At 40.8% G+C, this 15648-nt stretch overlaps 1 protein-coding gene across 1 annotated transcript in view; it reads right to left on the bottom strand.

Annotated features, from left to right (window-relative positions):
• DCX (doublecortin) overlaps positions 1-10479 on the bottom strand; it is a 92428-nt gene extending 81949 nt beyond the window's left edge. The window contains exons 1-2 of the mRNA XM_069985928.1: positions 10395-10479; positions 4577-4957 (exon numbers count right to left, since the gene is read on the bottom strand). Of these exons, the coding sequence (XP_069842029.1) occupies positions 4577-4937 (361 nt within the window). The 5' untranslated portion in view covers positions 4938-4957; positions 10395-10479. The remainder of the gene's footprint in view (positions 1-4576; positions 4958-10394) is intronic.
• Positions 10480-15648: the final 5169 nt, after the last annotated feature.

The following is a 15648-nucleotide window of genomic DNA, read 5'->3' on the forward strand; positions in this document are numbered from 1 at the left end:
ACTAGGCATTATATGCCAAGCCCCTAAGTGGTTTTCCGACATTCGGAACAAGCATTTAATGCTGTCTAAGGCAAACTTATCCAACACTATAACAGTAAATAATCCAGCCTAGAGGCGTCTATGCTACAAAATCAAAATGTTTCCTGGAAATATATAGTGTAATACATGAGAAAAATCATATACAGATCCCTTGCAGAGAATGCAATGTTTATTTATATCATTGGTAAGCAATTTAGAGCTCTCGCAGGACTAGTAAAACTCATAAGACTGAAATATATTCTCTCTCATTGTTAAAATCTCCAATTATTAACAAAAGTTTGGGCCAAGACTGGATTTGGACAGTGTGCCCTTTTGCAAAATTGGGCGTCATGCGCTGAAATATTGCACCAACAACACAGAGAACTGCAGCACTATATTTTTAATGCTTCCTACAGCATTTTCTGTGTTAAAAAATCCTGGTCCCAGGGCAATTGTTACCCCCCCCCCCTCAATACACACAAATAATTTCTGTACTTATATAGTTATCAAATAACACTGCTATACCAAGAACAAATATTATATTAATACAGTTATTAAAGTGAATGTACCATCAGGGCCTGGCACTCCTCCTCTAGTGCATAGAACCTAGCCGGTGTACAGTAAAAGGACTGTCCAGTCAGTAACTGCAGCACTGTTCCACCCCAGTCACTGACTAGCTGAGTGAGCATTCCTTAGCTGGACCATGATGTTGCAGGACTGGGAGATCTAGGAGGCTGGTTGGATCAATAAGGCAGCACTGCGTGGGCACAGGGAAGGTAAGTATAGATTCTTTATTATGTTCCTGCACCCCCCCTGTCTGCAGTGGAGTTTTCACTATGGACAAACTTCTCCTTTAACAAATGAGTACTGTACAAGGACCCAATATCACCACACCATGATAACAAGTATTACTACCACTACTGACTAAATAGAATTAATTAATACATTCCACTATACAAAGACCACCAAAAACGACTATATAGTGGCATAACATATAGTCCATATAATGGTACAACAAATAGTCCATTTGGTGGTATAGTATACACACCATATATTGGTAGATGCCTGCTCCACACAGGTACTGTGCAAACCGTATAAGTGATTACAGTACAATTAAGTCCAATAACTCACATATAATGTCTTAAAGGAGAAATACGGCAAAATGTTTATTAAAGGGAAAGTCCGGGCAAACATTTTTTTAAATATGTTATTGCCCAACAAAAGTTCTGAAAATTAATAATAGACACTTATTATGGGAAACGCACCTTTAGTGCATTTTCCCTGCACTTACTACAACATGGCGTGTTCAAGTCTCTGTAAAGTTGGTAATGTCATGTCACATAAACTGCCGACTCCTGCTTCAGAGGTGAGACAGACTGGAGCAGCAGGAGCCGACAGTTTATGTGACGTGTAGAGATGAGCGAACCGGGTTCGGGTTGAAGTCGATCCGAACCCGAACGTTCGGTATTTGATTAGCGGGGGCTGCTGAACTTGGATAAAGCTCTAAGGTTGTCTGGAAAACATGGATACTGCCAATGACTATATCCATGTTTTCCACATAGCCTGAGGGCTTTATCCAAGTTCAGCAGCCACCACTAATCAAATACCGAACGTTCGGGTTCGGATGGACTCGAGCATACTCGAGGTTCGCTCATCTCTAGTGACGTGACATTACCAACTTTACAGAGACCTGAACATGCCATGTTGTAGTAAGTGTAGGGAAAATGCACTATAGGTGCATTTCCCATAATAAGTGTCTATTAGTAATTTTCATAACTTTTGTTGGGCAATAACATCTTAAAATTATTTTGCCTGGCCTTCCCCTTAAAAGTATTGTATTGCCCCCCAAAAGTGATACAAATCACCAATATACCCCTATTACAGGAAATGCACATACAGTGTTTTCTTCCCTGCACTTACTACTGCATCAAGGCTTCACTTTCTGGATAAAATGGTGATGGAGAGGATGATGGCAGAGGGATGCTCAGTGTCCCTCCAGTGCCCTGTGTCCCTCAGTGTTCCCCTGCCATCATCCTCTCCAGCAGCCACAGCCCGCACAGCTCTGGGAGTCGGGTCGTGACATCACCATTTTATCTAGGAAGTGAAGCCTTGATGCAGTAGTAAGTGCAGGAAAAAAAGCACTTTTTAGAAGTATTTCCCGTAATAAGTGTATATTGGTGATTTGTATAACTTTTAGGGGCAATACAATCCTGTAATAAAAATTTTCACCAGACTTCTCCGTTAACTAAGTGGAGTTGCCCACTTTTTGCTGTCTAGACAACTTGAACTTCTCACCTTTTTCACCATCCTTCCTACCTTTTATCAACCCACACAAACTCCCCTTATTGCAGATATTAGTTGTGTTCTAGTGGTTAATAGTGTGACACACAGTAAAAGTGTGCCATTTGTGCCACACAAAGTAAAAGCATCACCTTTTGTACTCTACATAGTGTACATTACATAGTAGCATCTCCGAGCTGACGTGCTGCTCAGCCAATCACTGGCCAGGGTGGTCCTGGACAGCGATTGGCTCAGGGGCCTGTCAGCTCAGAGAAGCTGCAGCACACAGTGTCAGAAAGAGAACAGAGGGCAGGAGAACACTGGGAGCGTGGAAGGTAATGTATAAACAGTTTATTCAATCATTAGCCGTAGGCCGTGCAATGCTATTACACGTAGCAATTACACGTAGGCGGCTGGCGATTTTAGGTCTGGATGTTAAGAAACGGTCAGCCTATGATGGTTTCATCAGGTGATCATAGTCTCTATTACATGAGTGAGAATCGGCCAAAGGGGAGTGATTCATCTAATTCTCACTCTGTGTAATAGAGACAACAATTTCTGTTATCGCTCCATGTAATAGGGCCCATAGCCTGTAGCTGCAATGTTTGTTTCATTGTCAGCATGAAATTGAATAAAGTATAATTACTTCCCTAGTGAATTACATCAATAGATAATACGTTTTCTCTACAAGGGGCCATATGTATTATATAGCTGTTGGCTACCTTCCCCACTAACATGCACATTGGTCTCCACTGAACATGCATGTAGTTTCAATACAGCAGCAAAAGTGAAGTGGCTGCAAGGCGTTTCTGACTGATGACACATCTCAAAGAAAAACCACAGAATCAGCTAAGCAAAAGCCAACATTTCAGATCATTGTTTTAAAGTGGTTGTCATAGAAGGGTCAGCAGCCCAAAATACAGTGAATTAAAGTGCATATGACAAGTAAATGTTCTAAAGAATAAAGAACAAACAGACATAAAGCAATACATGGATGGATGGATGGATGGATAGATAGATAGATAGATAGATAGGCTCTAATCTAACTGGTCCTACATGCACTAGTTTTCATAAGTGAGCCCAGTTATGTTATACTGTATATTTAACAATAGACAGTGGTATATTTACAACAGGGACAGACCAAAGAACTGCTATGAGTTTGGGAGATGGAGATACCCAGCATTTACAACTACTATCTATCACTATTTATCAATGTTCCAGTATCGGCATCACCCCACCATTTCCCACTCCAGGATATGCATCACTTTAATCACTTGCTACACAAACCACAAGTCATTGGATTGGTCCCCAGAAGCCTTAGGGCCCTATTCCACCGGACGATTATCGTTAGCATAATCGTTAATTATTAATGATCACAAACAACCGCTATTGCGAAAGACCTGAAAACGTTCACTCATTTCCATGGAACGATAATCGTTACTTATGATCGTATTTGCGATCATTTTTTTTCACTATTTCTTCGCTATTGCGTTCGTATCTACTGCGAACTACCGAACGACATTTTATTCAATGCGAACGATTTGTGAACGTTTTGCGAACGAGCAACGATAAAAATAGGTCCAGGTCTTATAAAGCAATCAACGATTTCTCGTTCGGTCATTAATCATTAACTGCATTTGAACCGAACGATTATCGTTTAGATTTGAACGATTTAGCGATAATCTGAACGATAATCGTTCGGTGGAATAGGGCCCTTAGGGTGAGAAACCTCCCCCCTTTTAGACATAGAAACTGATTTATCAATCAAGGCCAACTGGGCAGGGAGGTTACCATTTTGCTTTGGGGCCTAGTAACCTTCGTCTATAGTAAAACACATTGTCACAGAACACAATGGTGGAGATTTATCAAACTGGTGTAAAGTAGAATTGGCTTAGTTGCCCCTAGCAACCAATCAGATTCCACTTTCATTTCTTCACAGATTCTTTGAAAAACGAAAGGTGGAAAGTGATTGGTTGCCGAGGGCAACTAAGACAACTCTACTTTACACTAGTTGGATAAATCTCCCCCAATGTCTCATTTGATTTACTTCACCAGAATATTGCAATGCTTCAACCCATACAGGATCTTGCCATTGCTTCTATGTGTTTCACTGTCTTCTGATCACCAGGATCTATTTGCGCTGCACCCAAACAGGTTGTCCAGCTGCTCAATCTTCATATTATCTATGATCATAATTCTGTTATTAAACGTGTTTCAGCAAAATCTATCATTTTTCTACTTAAATATTTCATAAAGATTTAGGAAAACTTATACCCACCTTCCTCAAGTTCATCCATGCTGCCAATTTTGTTCATTCCGTCTATGGTGTAGATGTAGCGAACACCCTGGGGCAAATTAATATTATCAGAGAGTGACCTGGTCAGGTCAGCCAGCAGGGCATCAAAACTTCGGAATCTGTCAGGAGACACGGCATACACTATCCCCTTGAAATATCGATCCCCATTACGATAGAACCGGACCTTTTTGGCTTTCTTTTCATTGCTGAGAGCTTGCAAAGTGCGGGTTCTGTAAAAGCTGCAGTGGGCGCTGTGTGTAGGACTGGGCAATCCGTTCATTCGAGATGTTCGTGCATTCCGGGTCTTATCTCTTTCGTCAAAGTGACCAAATTCGAGCTCCATGTCTGAGTGCCTCCAGAGACCTAAAAGAGTCATTCATGCAGAGATGAGAATGTTTCTCCCATGTCTTGCCCAGAGATACTACAAAACAGAGCAATCCCCTTGTAACATTAATAATTCCTTTTACTTGTTACTGGCACATTCTCATGTTACTCAAAGTTTGTGAATAATTTATACCAAAAGTGACTCAAGTGAGGCATGGTGGAAAGCAGAGATTGCTAATTGAGACAAACAGCAGCCGCAACACCTGAGCCCATGCAAATTCAGGCCATTGTCTGCTCCTTGAAGATTAATGAGCTTAGTTTATTGCTGCAAAGGTGACACTTTGTCTGAGGATTTTGCTCTTAAATAGAATTTTATAGGATTAATTAAAAGAACCAGAGAAAGAACTGGAAGTGAATCTAGTGATATGTAAATCAGAGATACAATGACAATAAATATTTCTATAGTAATTTACTTGTCATTTCACAATCAGTGTTGTAAAAATCTGCTTGATAATGGACTTTTGGGCTAACCTAGAGTAGGGAACCTTGACTCTCAAGCTGTTGCAAAACTACAACTCCCATCATGCCTGGACAGCCAAAGCTTTAGCTTTAGATGGCCAGGCATGATGGGAGTTGTTGTTTTGCAGCAGCTGGAGAGCCAAGGTTCCCTACTCCTAGAACATGCATATGCTTAATAATAGGAACTCCATTCCAAAATAGAAAAATGCCAGCCAGAATTGGCCAACAGATATCTCTTCACATCCATGGACATTTGTCTTGGCTGACTGTTCATGTGTTCTAAATGGAGCAGGAAAGGTAAGCTCTGGTTGTGGCTTAGCTTAGCTTACAGACAGGTCCGGCAGGTAAAATTTAATATGCCTGACCCAACATCATCTGTTAGTAGAGAGTAGAAAGGGCCTCCATACACAACTAGCCAGTCCCATAAAAAGTGGGTTCATCTGACTTTTTACTAATATGTATGGGATAGGGGGGGCTTTATGTTTACACCAAATATTAGTATGTTTGTCTTTACATTTTTCATTCATTTCATTTTTACATTCATGTTTCTTTAGTTACCCCCTACAGTTACTAAGGTTGTGTTCACATCAGCAGGTAGTGCTGATCTTCTCCATCACTGGAGCAGAAGAATAGGAAAAAGCATAATATATCCAGTATTTGTTACAGAATCTGTGCACCCAACCGACCCTTAAAAGCAGATGTGAACATTGGGCACCTCACATTCAGACTGATAAGAAAATAGAGTTGGGAAGATGCCACCTTTAGTTGGCAGACTAATACAAGGCCTTGTCAGAATGCAGGCTGGCGTACATAGCGCACTGCATTCTGCTGCCTGTATTGCCTGTATTTGGGATTCTGAGGACCACTGCCATTGCCTTATTTTACGATATTGTAAAGGGACCATGCAAGTAACAGAAGGGCAAAGCCAAAGCAATGCCTTTTCAAACAGTTGCACAATCCTGTGTATAATGTGGTAAATGGCATTCATCTGAAGGTATACAATCCCTTTAAATACACATTTGGCAGACCCCATTTGAGCACTTGGCAGGATGTGATAAATTTGTGTAAGACACGCCTGCTTTTTTTACCATGTCAAAGACAGCTGACAGCTGTGTTAACTGCCAGGAATTTGATGGGCATACCAAATGTTTATGTCATGACATTAAACAGATTCAAGATCCTATAAAATCAGAGCACAAAATATATGTAAAAAAAACATAAACATAAAAACAACTCAATAAAATATAATAAAGAATTGATGGTAAACTTGAAAAAAATCTAGATTTCATTTTGCTAGCACATCCTCATATAAAATATAGGTGGATCTTGTAAGCAGCAAAGGAGAACACACACACTGTAACGCCCCTTTTTTAACCACTAAATTCTATTCTTGATTTTTCATTCTCAAGCCTTTACTTCTATAGAGAACCATTGTCTTCAAGTTTGCCTATGAAAATGCTCTTATCAAGTACAGTTTGCAGCGTTCCCATGAGTCATCTTCATGAATCTGTTTCATTTTTCACAAGCCACCACATTTCCTAAATATAAAAGACACTCCTAGCACATGTGGCATGATGTCATCTATTTGATTCTGCCGCAGCCTTAGTCGACACAAAAGAATCAGTTGCCATGGCTGAGAGATGCAACAAGAAAGCCAATTATCACATGGCATGTCCTGCAAGTTGTATGACCAAAGGCAAAGCTGCCAGTCACAGCATCGTGTGAGAGGACATTCAGATCGGATTAGGGAAACCTGTCTAAATCTAACATGATACTGTACGAATCAGGATTACATGACTAATTTCAGAGGGAAAGACTAAATTCCCTGCGTAACAATACAGATTATTTATTGCAGAGATGGCAGCATATTGCTATTGTGGACACAGATGCCACCATATTCACGCAGGAACAAAACAGAAAGAAAATAAAATCAATTTGTCTTTCAAATAACTAAAGCACAATCAATACAAATAAAGAGTCCCATAAACTAAAACATTAACCAATAGCCATAACATTGATCCCTTACTAAAAAATCATTACTAGCATGGTGAATGTCCTTTATTCTGAAACCATGGGTCATCAGATACATACATACAGGTCACATACATCCTGTGATTACTCCAAAGTTGACATTTTCAGGCCTGATGCATTTGACTCCATAGCCAAATATTGGTCAATTGTTTCACAGTTTTGATTTAGTTTTAATATGACCAATACTGGTTACTTAGTGGTCTAATGTGTTATGATGTCATGGAGTAAGTTTAGCCATTGGTCTAACTAATACCTGCCAAATCCATAGCTGCTTACTGGTCAGTCTGCTTATTAACTAATACCATCTGTGTTACCTCTAGGTTTATGCCACAATTATTGCATAACTTATTCAGCCAACCATCTATAGCTATCTATAGCTGTCAACCAAAATTCACCAATACTCCAATACTAGCCTGAGAGTAGATGCACAGCTGTCAAATAGATGTGGTGTAGGTCACCCACTGGGAATCATTTCTCTCCAAGGCAACCCTCAGGCCTCATAGACATTAGGATGCAGAGACAATCTGCCACCATCACATGGATGGGTCTTATACTACAGTTCTGTCTTTTTTAAATTTAAAGGGAATCTTTAAGCTGCAATTCACATTCCAAACTGCTGACACTGTAAAATAGATGTTACCTCAATGAGACACATGGTACCTTTCATATATCTGTATGTGCTTTTGAAACATAAAAAAATGCTTCTATTCTATAGTACAAATAGTCAAAGAGTCTTTCCTGAGCTCCCGAAGTGCAGCAAACTGTAACACCTCCTTACTCCCCTCTCCTATCCCTGACCCTGCTGTGGACTCCAGGTGTGAAACAGGCAGGGATGGGGAAAAGGGCAGGCATTCCAGCTTGTAGAAGATGAAGGAAAAGCCTCCTTGACTCTTTGTAACAGATTAATAAAGGTATTTTTCTACATCCTGGAAACACAGCTGGATATATATTTTTTTTTTGGGGGGGGGGGTCATATCCAGATCACCTTTCAGTTAGAAATCCAAAAATGTGTAGATCCAGAGTGGTCAAAGATATAGAGGGCAAAAGTTACAGTACTCTGAGCCCAGCTCCTAGTTAAAGATGGCAAGTGGAACCCAGACCTGGATGTGTGACATGAATATATACAGTGATACCTCTCCAAATGACTATCACTTTAAGAAGACCACTCCTTTATCAAAACTAGACTTGAATCTGATTTTCAGTGCTACCATATATTATACACAAATGACCACTTGTCAGTGCAATTTCGGATGTTCCTCTTGATGGTTCACTGTTGTCATGTTGTCATGATGACTTGCGGAGAATGTGTGTCCTGCCCCCTTCTGCATGTTATTTTTTTATTGTAATTAATATAAGTTGGGAGTGGCTTGAAGGGAAGCTCATCCTAAAGTCTATCTCTTTCATACATGTGCATTAGAGTTGAATATAACTAAGATTTAGTCAGAGTTAAAAAAGCTGGCTGTTGCATTGTTCAATGGGATTTATGTCCAAAAGTCCAAGAAAATTGCATGTCTGATGATCACTAGTATATGTTGCATATCTGCAATTAACTTATAGTGGAAACTTATTGTCTATGAAGATCAAAAGAATAGAATTAGAAGTATGGCGTCAATTAGTCACAGTGATATAGTAGCTGCCTTTGTACCTGTGAGGGTGGGCGTAAGTAAAACCTAAATTCTGCAGGCTACCTTTACTGAAATATGCAAATCCAGCCATGCACCTGAATACTATTGTTCCTCGAATGCATACCAATAAAGCATGGGGTTCAGAGAGGTCATCTCCTTATAACAAAGAATTATTGATCAATGGCTGACACGGCTAATCCTCACCCACTTTTGCTCTTTCACGTCTGCACTAGCCAAAATACTCCACAAGATTTGCTAGCCAAATTGAAAAAAACGATTCCTTTGTGCCAGGTAAGCACCATTAAGCCGGTCTAACATAAAATCATTCATTTGATCTGCTCCGTGTATTGTTGCAGGGCTTAGTATGTGACAAATGTACATGTGGATTTCTATAGACTCATCTATTACCTCCCTGCTAAGCACCATGCTGCAGAGAATGGGTGGAACAAGGCAACTGTTAACACATCCCATCTGCAGCATCATGCAATAGAAGAGTGCCCACCAAGGGGTTAATCCCATATGACAATTGGCCTCTCCCATTTTCTACATACATTTAGGAAATATCGCCAACCTTCACCTCCCACTGTAACGTGCTGAAGGATATATGATTACATGACTGTATGGCAGCATTAACAATGGCAGTCCACACCTTTTCTTACATTCATTGTCCCAATACACTTTAACCAATAGCAAATATTTTTTTTCCTTTACATCTCTGTTGCCCATGTGATTGTAAACCACTATTTTTATGTTACCTACTTTTTCACTTCTGTAATTGTTAAATAATCGGTATAAAATTTGTGATTTATATGTATTGTATCAGACATGAGAATACTATACGTAACCTCCCCTATACCATAATGCACGTGCATTGCATATACTGAGATTTTTTTAGCATTAATCCTTAATTTAGGTCTCATCTGTCAAATCGTCTGTTTCCGTAACAACCACCTTCACCGATTGCCACCGCACGACTGCTGACTGTCTGTCACCTATGTGACATAAGGGATGACAGCCCTCTCCAGATCTTTCCTATGCAGCTCTATGCTGATATTCATTTTGCTCAGCACGGTATTTAAAATGTGAGCAATAGACGTGCTCCGAATACTAAGAGGAAAAGCTAATAGTGACTCATTGATAATGACTGCAGATTCAGACAGAGGACAGTGCCCTGAATGCATGCAGTGAATGATAATAGGTATCAATAGGCACATGTGATCTTTTATCCATTTCCCACCATTGTAGACTGTCCCCTTAACATGCACATGCAGGGATGTTACTGGAAAGCAGCTACTACTCACCGCACTAGCACTGGTACAAGCTGAGGATGCTGCTGGAATGACGGCTATTTCCAATCTGCCTTTGTTATCCGAGCTTCAAGCCAAGGGATTCCTGCCAGGGTGGGTGAGTCTGCTCCCCGGTCCTAGTGCCTAAAATGAGCAGACTCCTCCTGCTTTGGTTTAACCCTCCATCTGCTGCTACATTAACTCCTAATCTTCATTATCACTTCCCTGCTCCTCCTAGTTTTATCCTGTTTTCAACAAGGATACAACTTAATTCTTTGTTGAGAAATATCAGATTCTTCACGTTATGTCATATCAAGAGACCTAAGGCTGAGGCTACACAGTGACTCTGATTGCACGACACATAGATTGCGGTGTCAATCGTACGTAATGATAGTGAATGGTGTTGCGATGTGACATGTGACACATTGATGGATGTTTGGTTGCAGGTCAAAAAGATGTATGTGACTTTACCACTATTGATCTTAATGCAGGTGACTTGGAACTGCAACTTGATTGCAACTACCCAGCGTTTAATCTATTTATTTTTTTTAACAGCCAAATTGCAACTTTAATAGTCGCAAGACAGCAAGTTGCCTACAAGTTGCACAAATATTTTGGTCCCACGACTTAAATGAGACTTGCTGTCCCTTATCACTGTGAAGCCGTAGCCTGAGAAGTCCAAATACTAAAGAAGAGTGACTCTCAAACACGATTGGGCTAGTCTAAACCCGAGTGTGCGGCATTTGATTACACATGGCTGCAGACGTTGGATCCAGCACTAAGGCTGTGCGGCTGCCTGCCATAGGCTGCATCCATGTTATCAGGACTCACTAGGGCTGCATCCAGCTTTTGCAGTCACCATTAGTCAAATGTCGTATGCTCAGGTTTGCAGAAACCCAAGCGTGCTCAAAATTTGCTAATCTCTACTGAATACCTTTTTTTATTGTGATGTATATTTAGCTAGCTATTAAAGGATTTGTCCAGAAAGCAGGTCAAGATTGAAGCTTTCTACTGCGCTACGTTAAATCGCAGAAAGTAAGTGCCAAGGAGCAGAAGGCTTCAGCCTCCCTCTGCTCCCTAGACAACTCTAGCAGTAGCTAACTCCTTTAAAAAAAAAAAAAAAGTATATCGCGTAGAATATATTTTTTACTGGATCCAGCTAAATGTTATTGCACAGACACCTGTACTGTTCTATCCTCCAATCCCCAAAAGATACCACTCGAAAAGAGGTTTTCTTTGGCTTCCATTGGGTAATCGGGGTCCATGGATTCATTTAAAACTTACACCAGACCCAATGTTGGCGCGTACGTTAAATTGACTCAGCTAAATACAAAAAATAGTCAATGTAAGGTGTCCCCAACCTTCTGTCACAGAAATTCTAAAGTAAACAAAAAGGGATCAAAACGTATGACCCTGTGATCTGAACCCCAATATAGGAGTAAAACAAACATATTTTTAGAAGAATGTAAAAACGTAGTAATAAGGAAGCAATACTTACGGTTACAAGAAAGGTAGGGGAATCGTATTGGAGCACGAGGGGCAGATGGGACAACAGAGGAAGAAACCCCCAACCATCCTCTTACACCTTGACCCTGACTCCATCTGCCTCAGTAAAGGCAACACCAACCTAAACAGTGAAGAGAGAGGTAGTAGCCGTAGCAGCCAGGCTCCAAGGGTAGATGCCGAGATCCCAAGCCAGGAGATCAGGAAATGGAGAATGGTAGATGAAGTGTCGGATCCTTGGGGTAGGCGGGGACCACAGGAGCCAGAATGACGGCGCTTCACGGCTTCAGGTTTAATGAAGTAAAACGATGAATTTTAATGGTCTAATAAACAATGCGTTTCGAGGCATAAATTGCCCCTTTGTCAAGTACTTCATCTTCATCTACACTTCATCTACCTATAACCAGGAGAAGCACTCGGCTGAACGCTTCTCTCCCAATCTCTGTCTTGCTGCATGAGATGAGCGCCATTATAAAGGTCCTATTACACAGAGAGACTGCCTCTCAAACCAGGCAGATATCTATTATTGATATAGAGCCAGTGATTGGCAGATTGTCAACTGACTTAACATGTCAAAAGATAATCCATCAGACGTACAGATCGTACATTTGTACAGATCTCTGTGTAATAAGAGATGTGCAGCCAATGATCGCTAGAGATGTTTGTGCAGCCCTGGCCGCAAGATTATTGCGTTGTGTAATAGGCTTGCTAGATCAGCAGATGTAGTAGGTCAGCACTTGCTTATATGGCGGGTTGTGCCATGTAATATGGCCTTAAAGGGGTTATCAAGCGCTACAAAAACATGGCCACTTTCTTCCAGAGACAGCCCCACTCTCGTCTCCAGATTGGGCGGGGTTTTGCTGCTCAGTTCCATTTAAGTGAATGGGGCTTAATTGCAAACAGCACCTGAACTGGAGACAAGAGTCGTGTTGTCTCTGAAAGGAAGTGGCCATGTTTTTGTAGCACTGGATAACCCCTTTAAGTTTATGGAGCTTATTAAAATATAGGTGGGGGTCTAAAAGCTTTGACTCTGACTGATCAAAACTTTTAATAAACTCTGATATGCCTAATGCGAAAGACACATTAAATGGATGACTATTCATGAAAAAAGATGACCCGCACAAACACAGTTAAAATTGCAAAATGGACTAACCTTACATAGTCACCAGTAGAGTAAATTTGGTCCGTTAAAGTAAATGGGCTCGCTCACTGAGAACATGTCATCTTACACGTCAGCATAACTTTTGTTAGTTTGCCGACGCATTACGTCAACATGCAGAAAAGCGATGTGTGGGGCCTTAACAGTAAGATATTTGCTCTTGCACAAGTTAGGTACTGTGTTTAATTCTACTGTTAAATAAGGTGTTTTATAAATTGTGAAATGCAAATCTTAGTACATTTTATAATCAGGTAGAACGACCTCAAAAATGACTATATAAATGAATATATTTGCATTTTAGATAACACTGTACAGATCATTTCTAGTGATGAGTGAGTACTAAAATGCTCGGGTGCTTGATACTCGAGACAAATATTTCCCGATGCTCGAGTGCTCGTTTCCAGTAACGAACCCCATTGAAGTCAATGGGAAACTCTAGCATTTTTGCAGGGGACCCAAGCTCGGCCCAGGAAAGGTTGCTTGAAAACCTGGGAACCTCAGAAAATGATGGAAATGGACGGGAAAGAGCAGGGGCAGCATGCATGGATGTCTCTGAAGCTGCCTAATCGCACTATTACGCTGTGTGTAAGTGGTGGTATATGGTGTATGCCACCTCTTACACAGGACAAGGAGCAGTGAGGTTGGATATGGCTGCATCTAAAAAGGAAGCAACAAAAGATACTGGTCACACTAGTTTTTGGAGGTTGTCGTATAGTCTGTGTGTAATTGCTGGTATATGGTCTATGCCACCTACAGGGCCGGCGTTAGGGGGGGGGCAAACAGGGCAGTTGCCCAGGGCCCCCATCCCCCAGGGGCCCCCTGCCACAGTTACATTAGGTGTCAGGGGCTGGACCACACAGACAGCGTCCTGCAGCCTCTGTCAGTGATCCCTGGCTGCAGCTATTAGCTGCTATCAGGGGTCACATAGAGGCTGCAGGACGCTGGGCTCCGGAGTGTAGCTCCCCCTCCCCCTCTTACTGCATCATGTGACCTGCCTCCTGTACCATATGACCTGTCTCCGTCCTGCTGGTGAGACTGCTGTAATGTACCAGCAGTCGGGACGATGAGGAGAGGGCTACAGTGAGAGGATCTCTGCCTGCTGACAAGGACCACTACACCCAGCAAGCTGCTAGAAGGTAGTAAGTATACTGTACATGTAGTGTGTGTGTGTGTGTGTGTGTGTGTATGAATGTAGGTGTATAATGCATAAATGTAGTGTGTATTACATGTCATGTGTGTGGTGGATGGACTGGATGGTTTAGATCTGTATAATGTGTTTTATGGATGTGTGTGTGTGTGTATGTGTGTGTGTATATATATAGTGTGTGTGTGTGTGTGTGTATGAATGTAGGTGTATAATGCATAAATGTAGTGTGTGTTACATGTCATGTGTATAGTGTATGGACTGGATGGTTAAGATCTGTATAATGTGTTTTATGGATGTGTAAGTATGTGTGTGTATATGTGTATATGTGTGTATGTGGGTGTGTGTATATATAGTGTGTGTGTGTATCAGCACTGCTGACTCCACTGTCCAGCAGAAGTGTAGAAGTGAATGTACTGTGTATAGGAGCTGCAGCCATTCTCTGGCCTCATCAGTCCTATGTAATTGCTGCAGGCGACCGCTGAGGCCGGTGATTGGCTGCAGCTCCTATGTATAGTGTATGATGATGTCACTAAGGTAATACCGTGTATTTTATTGAGAAAAAAATAAGGTGCTATTCAGTCCTTAGGTGGTGGTCACTGTATGGTGGTAATATTGGTCTGTATATAGTGTATATAGAGTAATTATGTGGCAGTCACTCTATGGAGGTAATATTGGTCTGTATATAGTGTATATAAAGTCATTATGTGGTGGTCACTCTATGGAGTTAATATAGGTCTGTATGTAGTATATATATATATATATATATATATATATATATATATATATATATATAGTCATTATGTGGTGGTCACTCTATGGCGGTAATCTTGGTCTGTATGTAGTATATACTGTATATAGTCATTATGTGTTGGTCACTCTATGGCGGTAATATTGGTCTGTATGTAGTATATACTGTATATAGTCATTATGTGGTGGTCACTCTATGGCGGTAATATTGGTCTGTATGTAGTATATACTGTATATAGTCATTATGTGGTGGTCACTCTATGGCGGTAATATTGGTCTGTATGTTGTATATATATATAGTCATTATGTGGTGGTTACTCTATGGCAGTAATATTGGTCTGTATGTAGTATGTATATATATATAGTCATTATGTGGTGGTCACTCTATGGCGGTAATATTGGTCTGTATACAGTGTATACAGTCATTATGTGGCGGTCACTCTATGGCGGTAATATTGGTCTGTATATAGTGTATATAGTATCATTATGCGGTGGTCACTCTTTGGCAATAATATTTATCTGTATATAGTGTATGTAGTGTCATTATGCGGTGGTCAGTCTATGGCGGTAATATTGGTCAGTATATAGTGTGCATGTAGGTTCATTATGCGGTGGTCAGTTTATGTCGGTAATATTGGTCAGTGTATAGTGTATATATAGAGTCATTACCACCATAGAGTGACCACCATATAATAACTCTATATATACAATAT

Source organism: Dendropsophus ebraccatus, chromosome 10 (assembly GCF_027789765.1).
Source record: "Dendropsophus ebraccatus isolate aDenEbr1 chromosome 10, aDenEbr1.pat, whole genome shotgun sequence".
Lineage (NCBI taxonomy): Eukaryota > Metazoa > Chordata > Amphibia > Anura > Hylidae > Dendropsophus > Dendropsophus ebraccatus.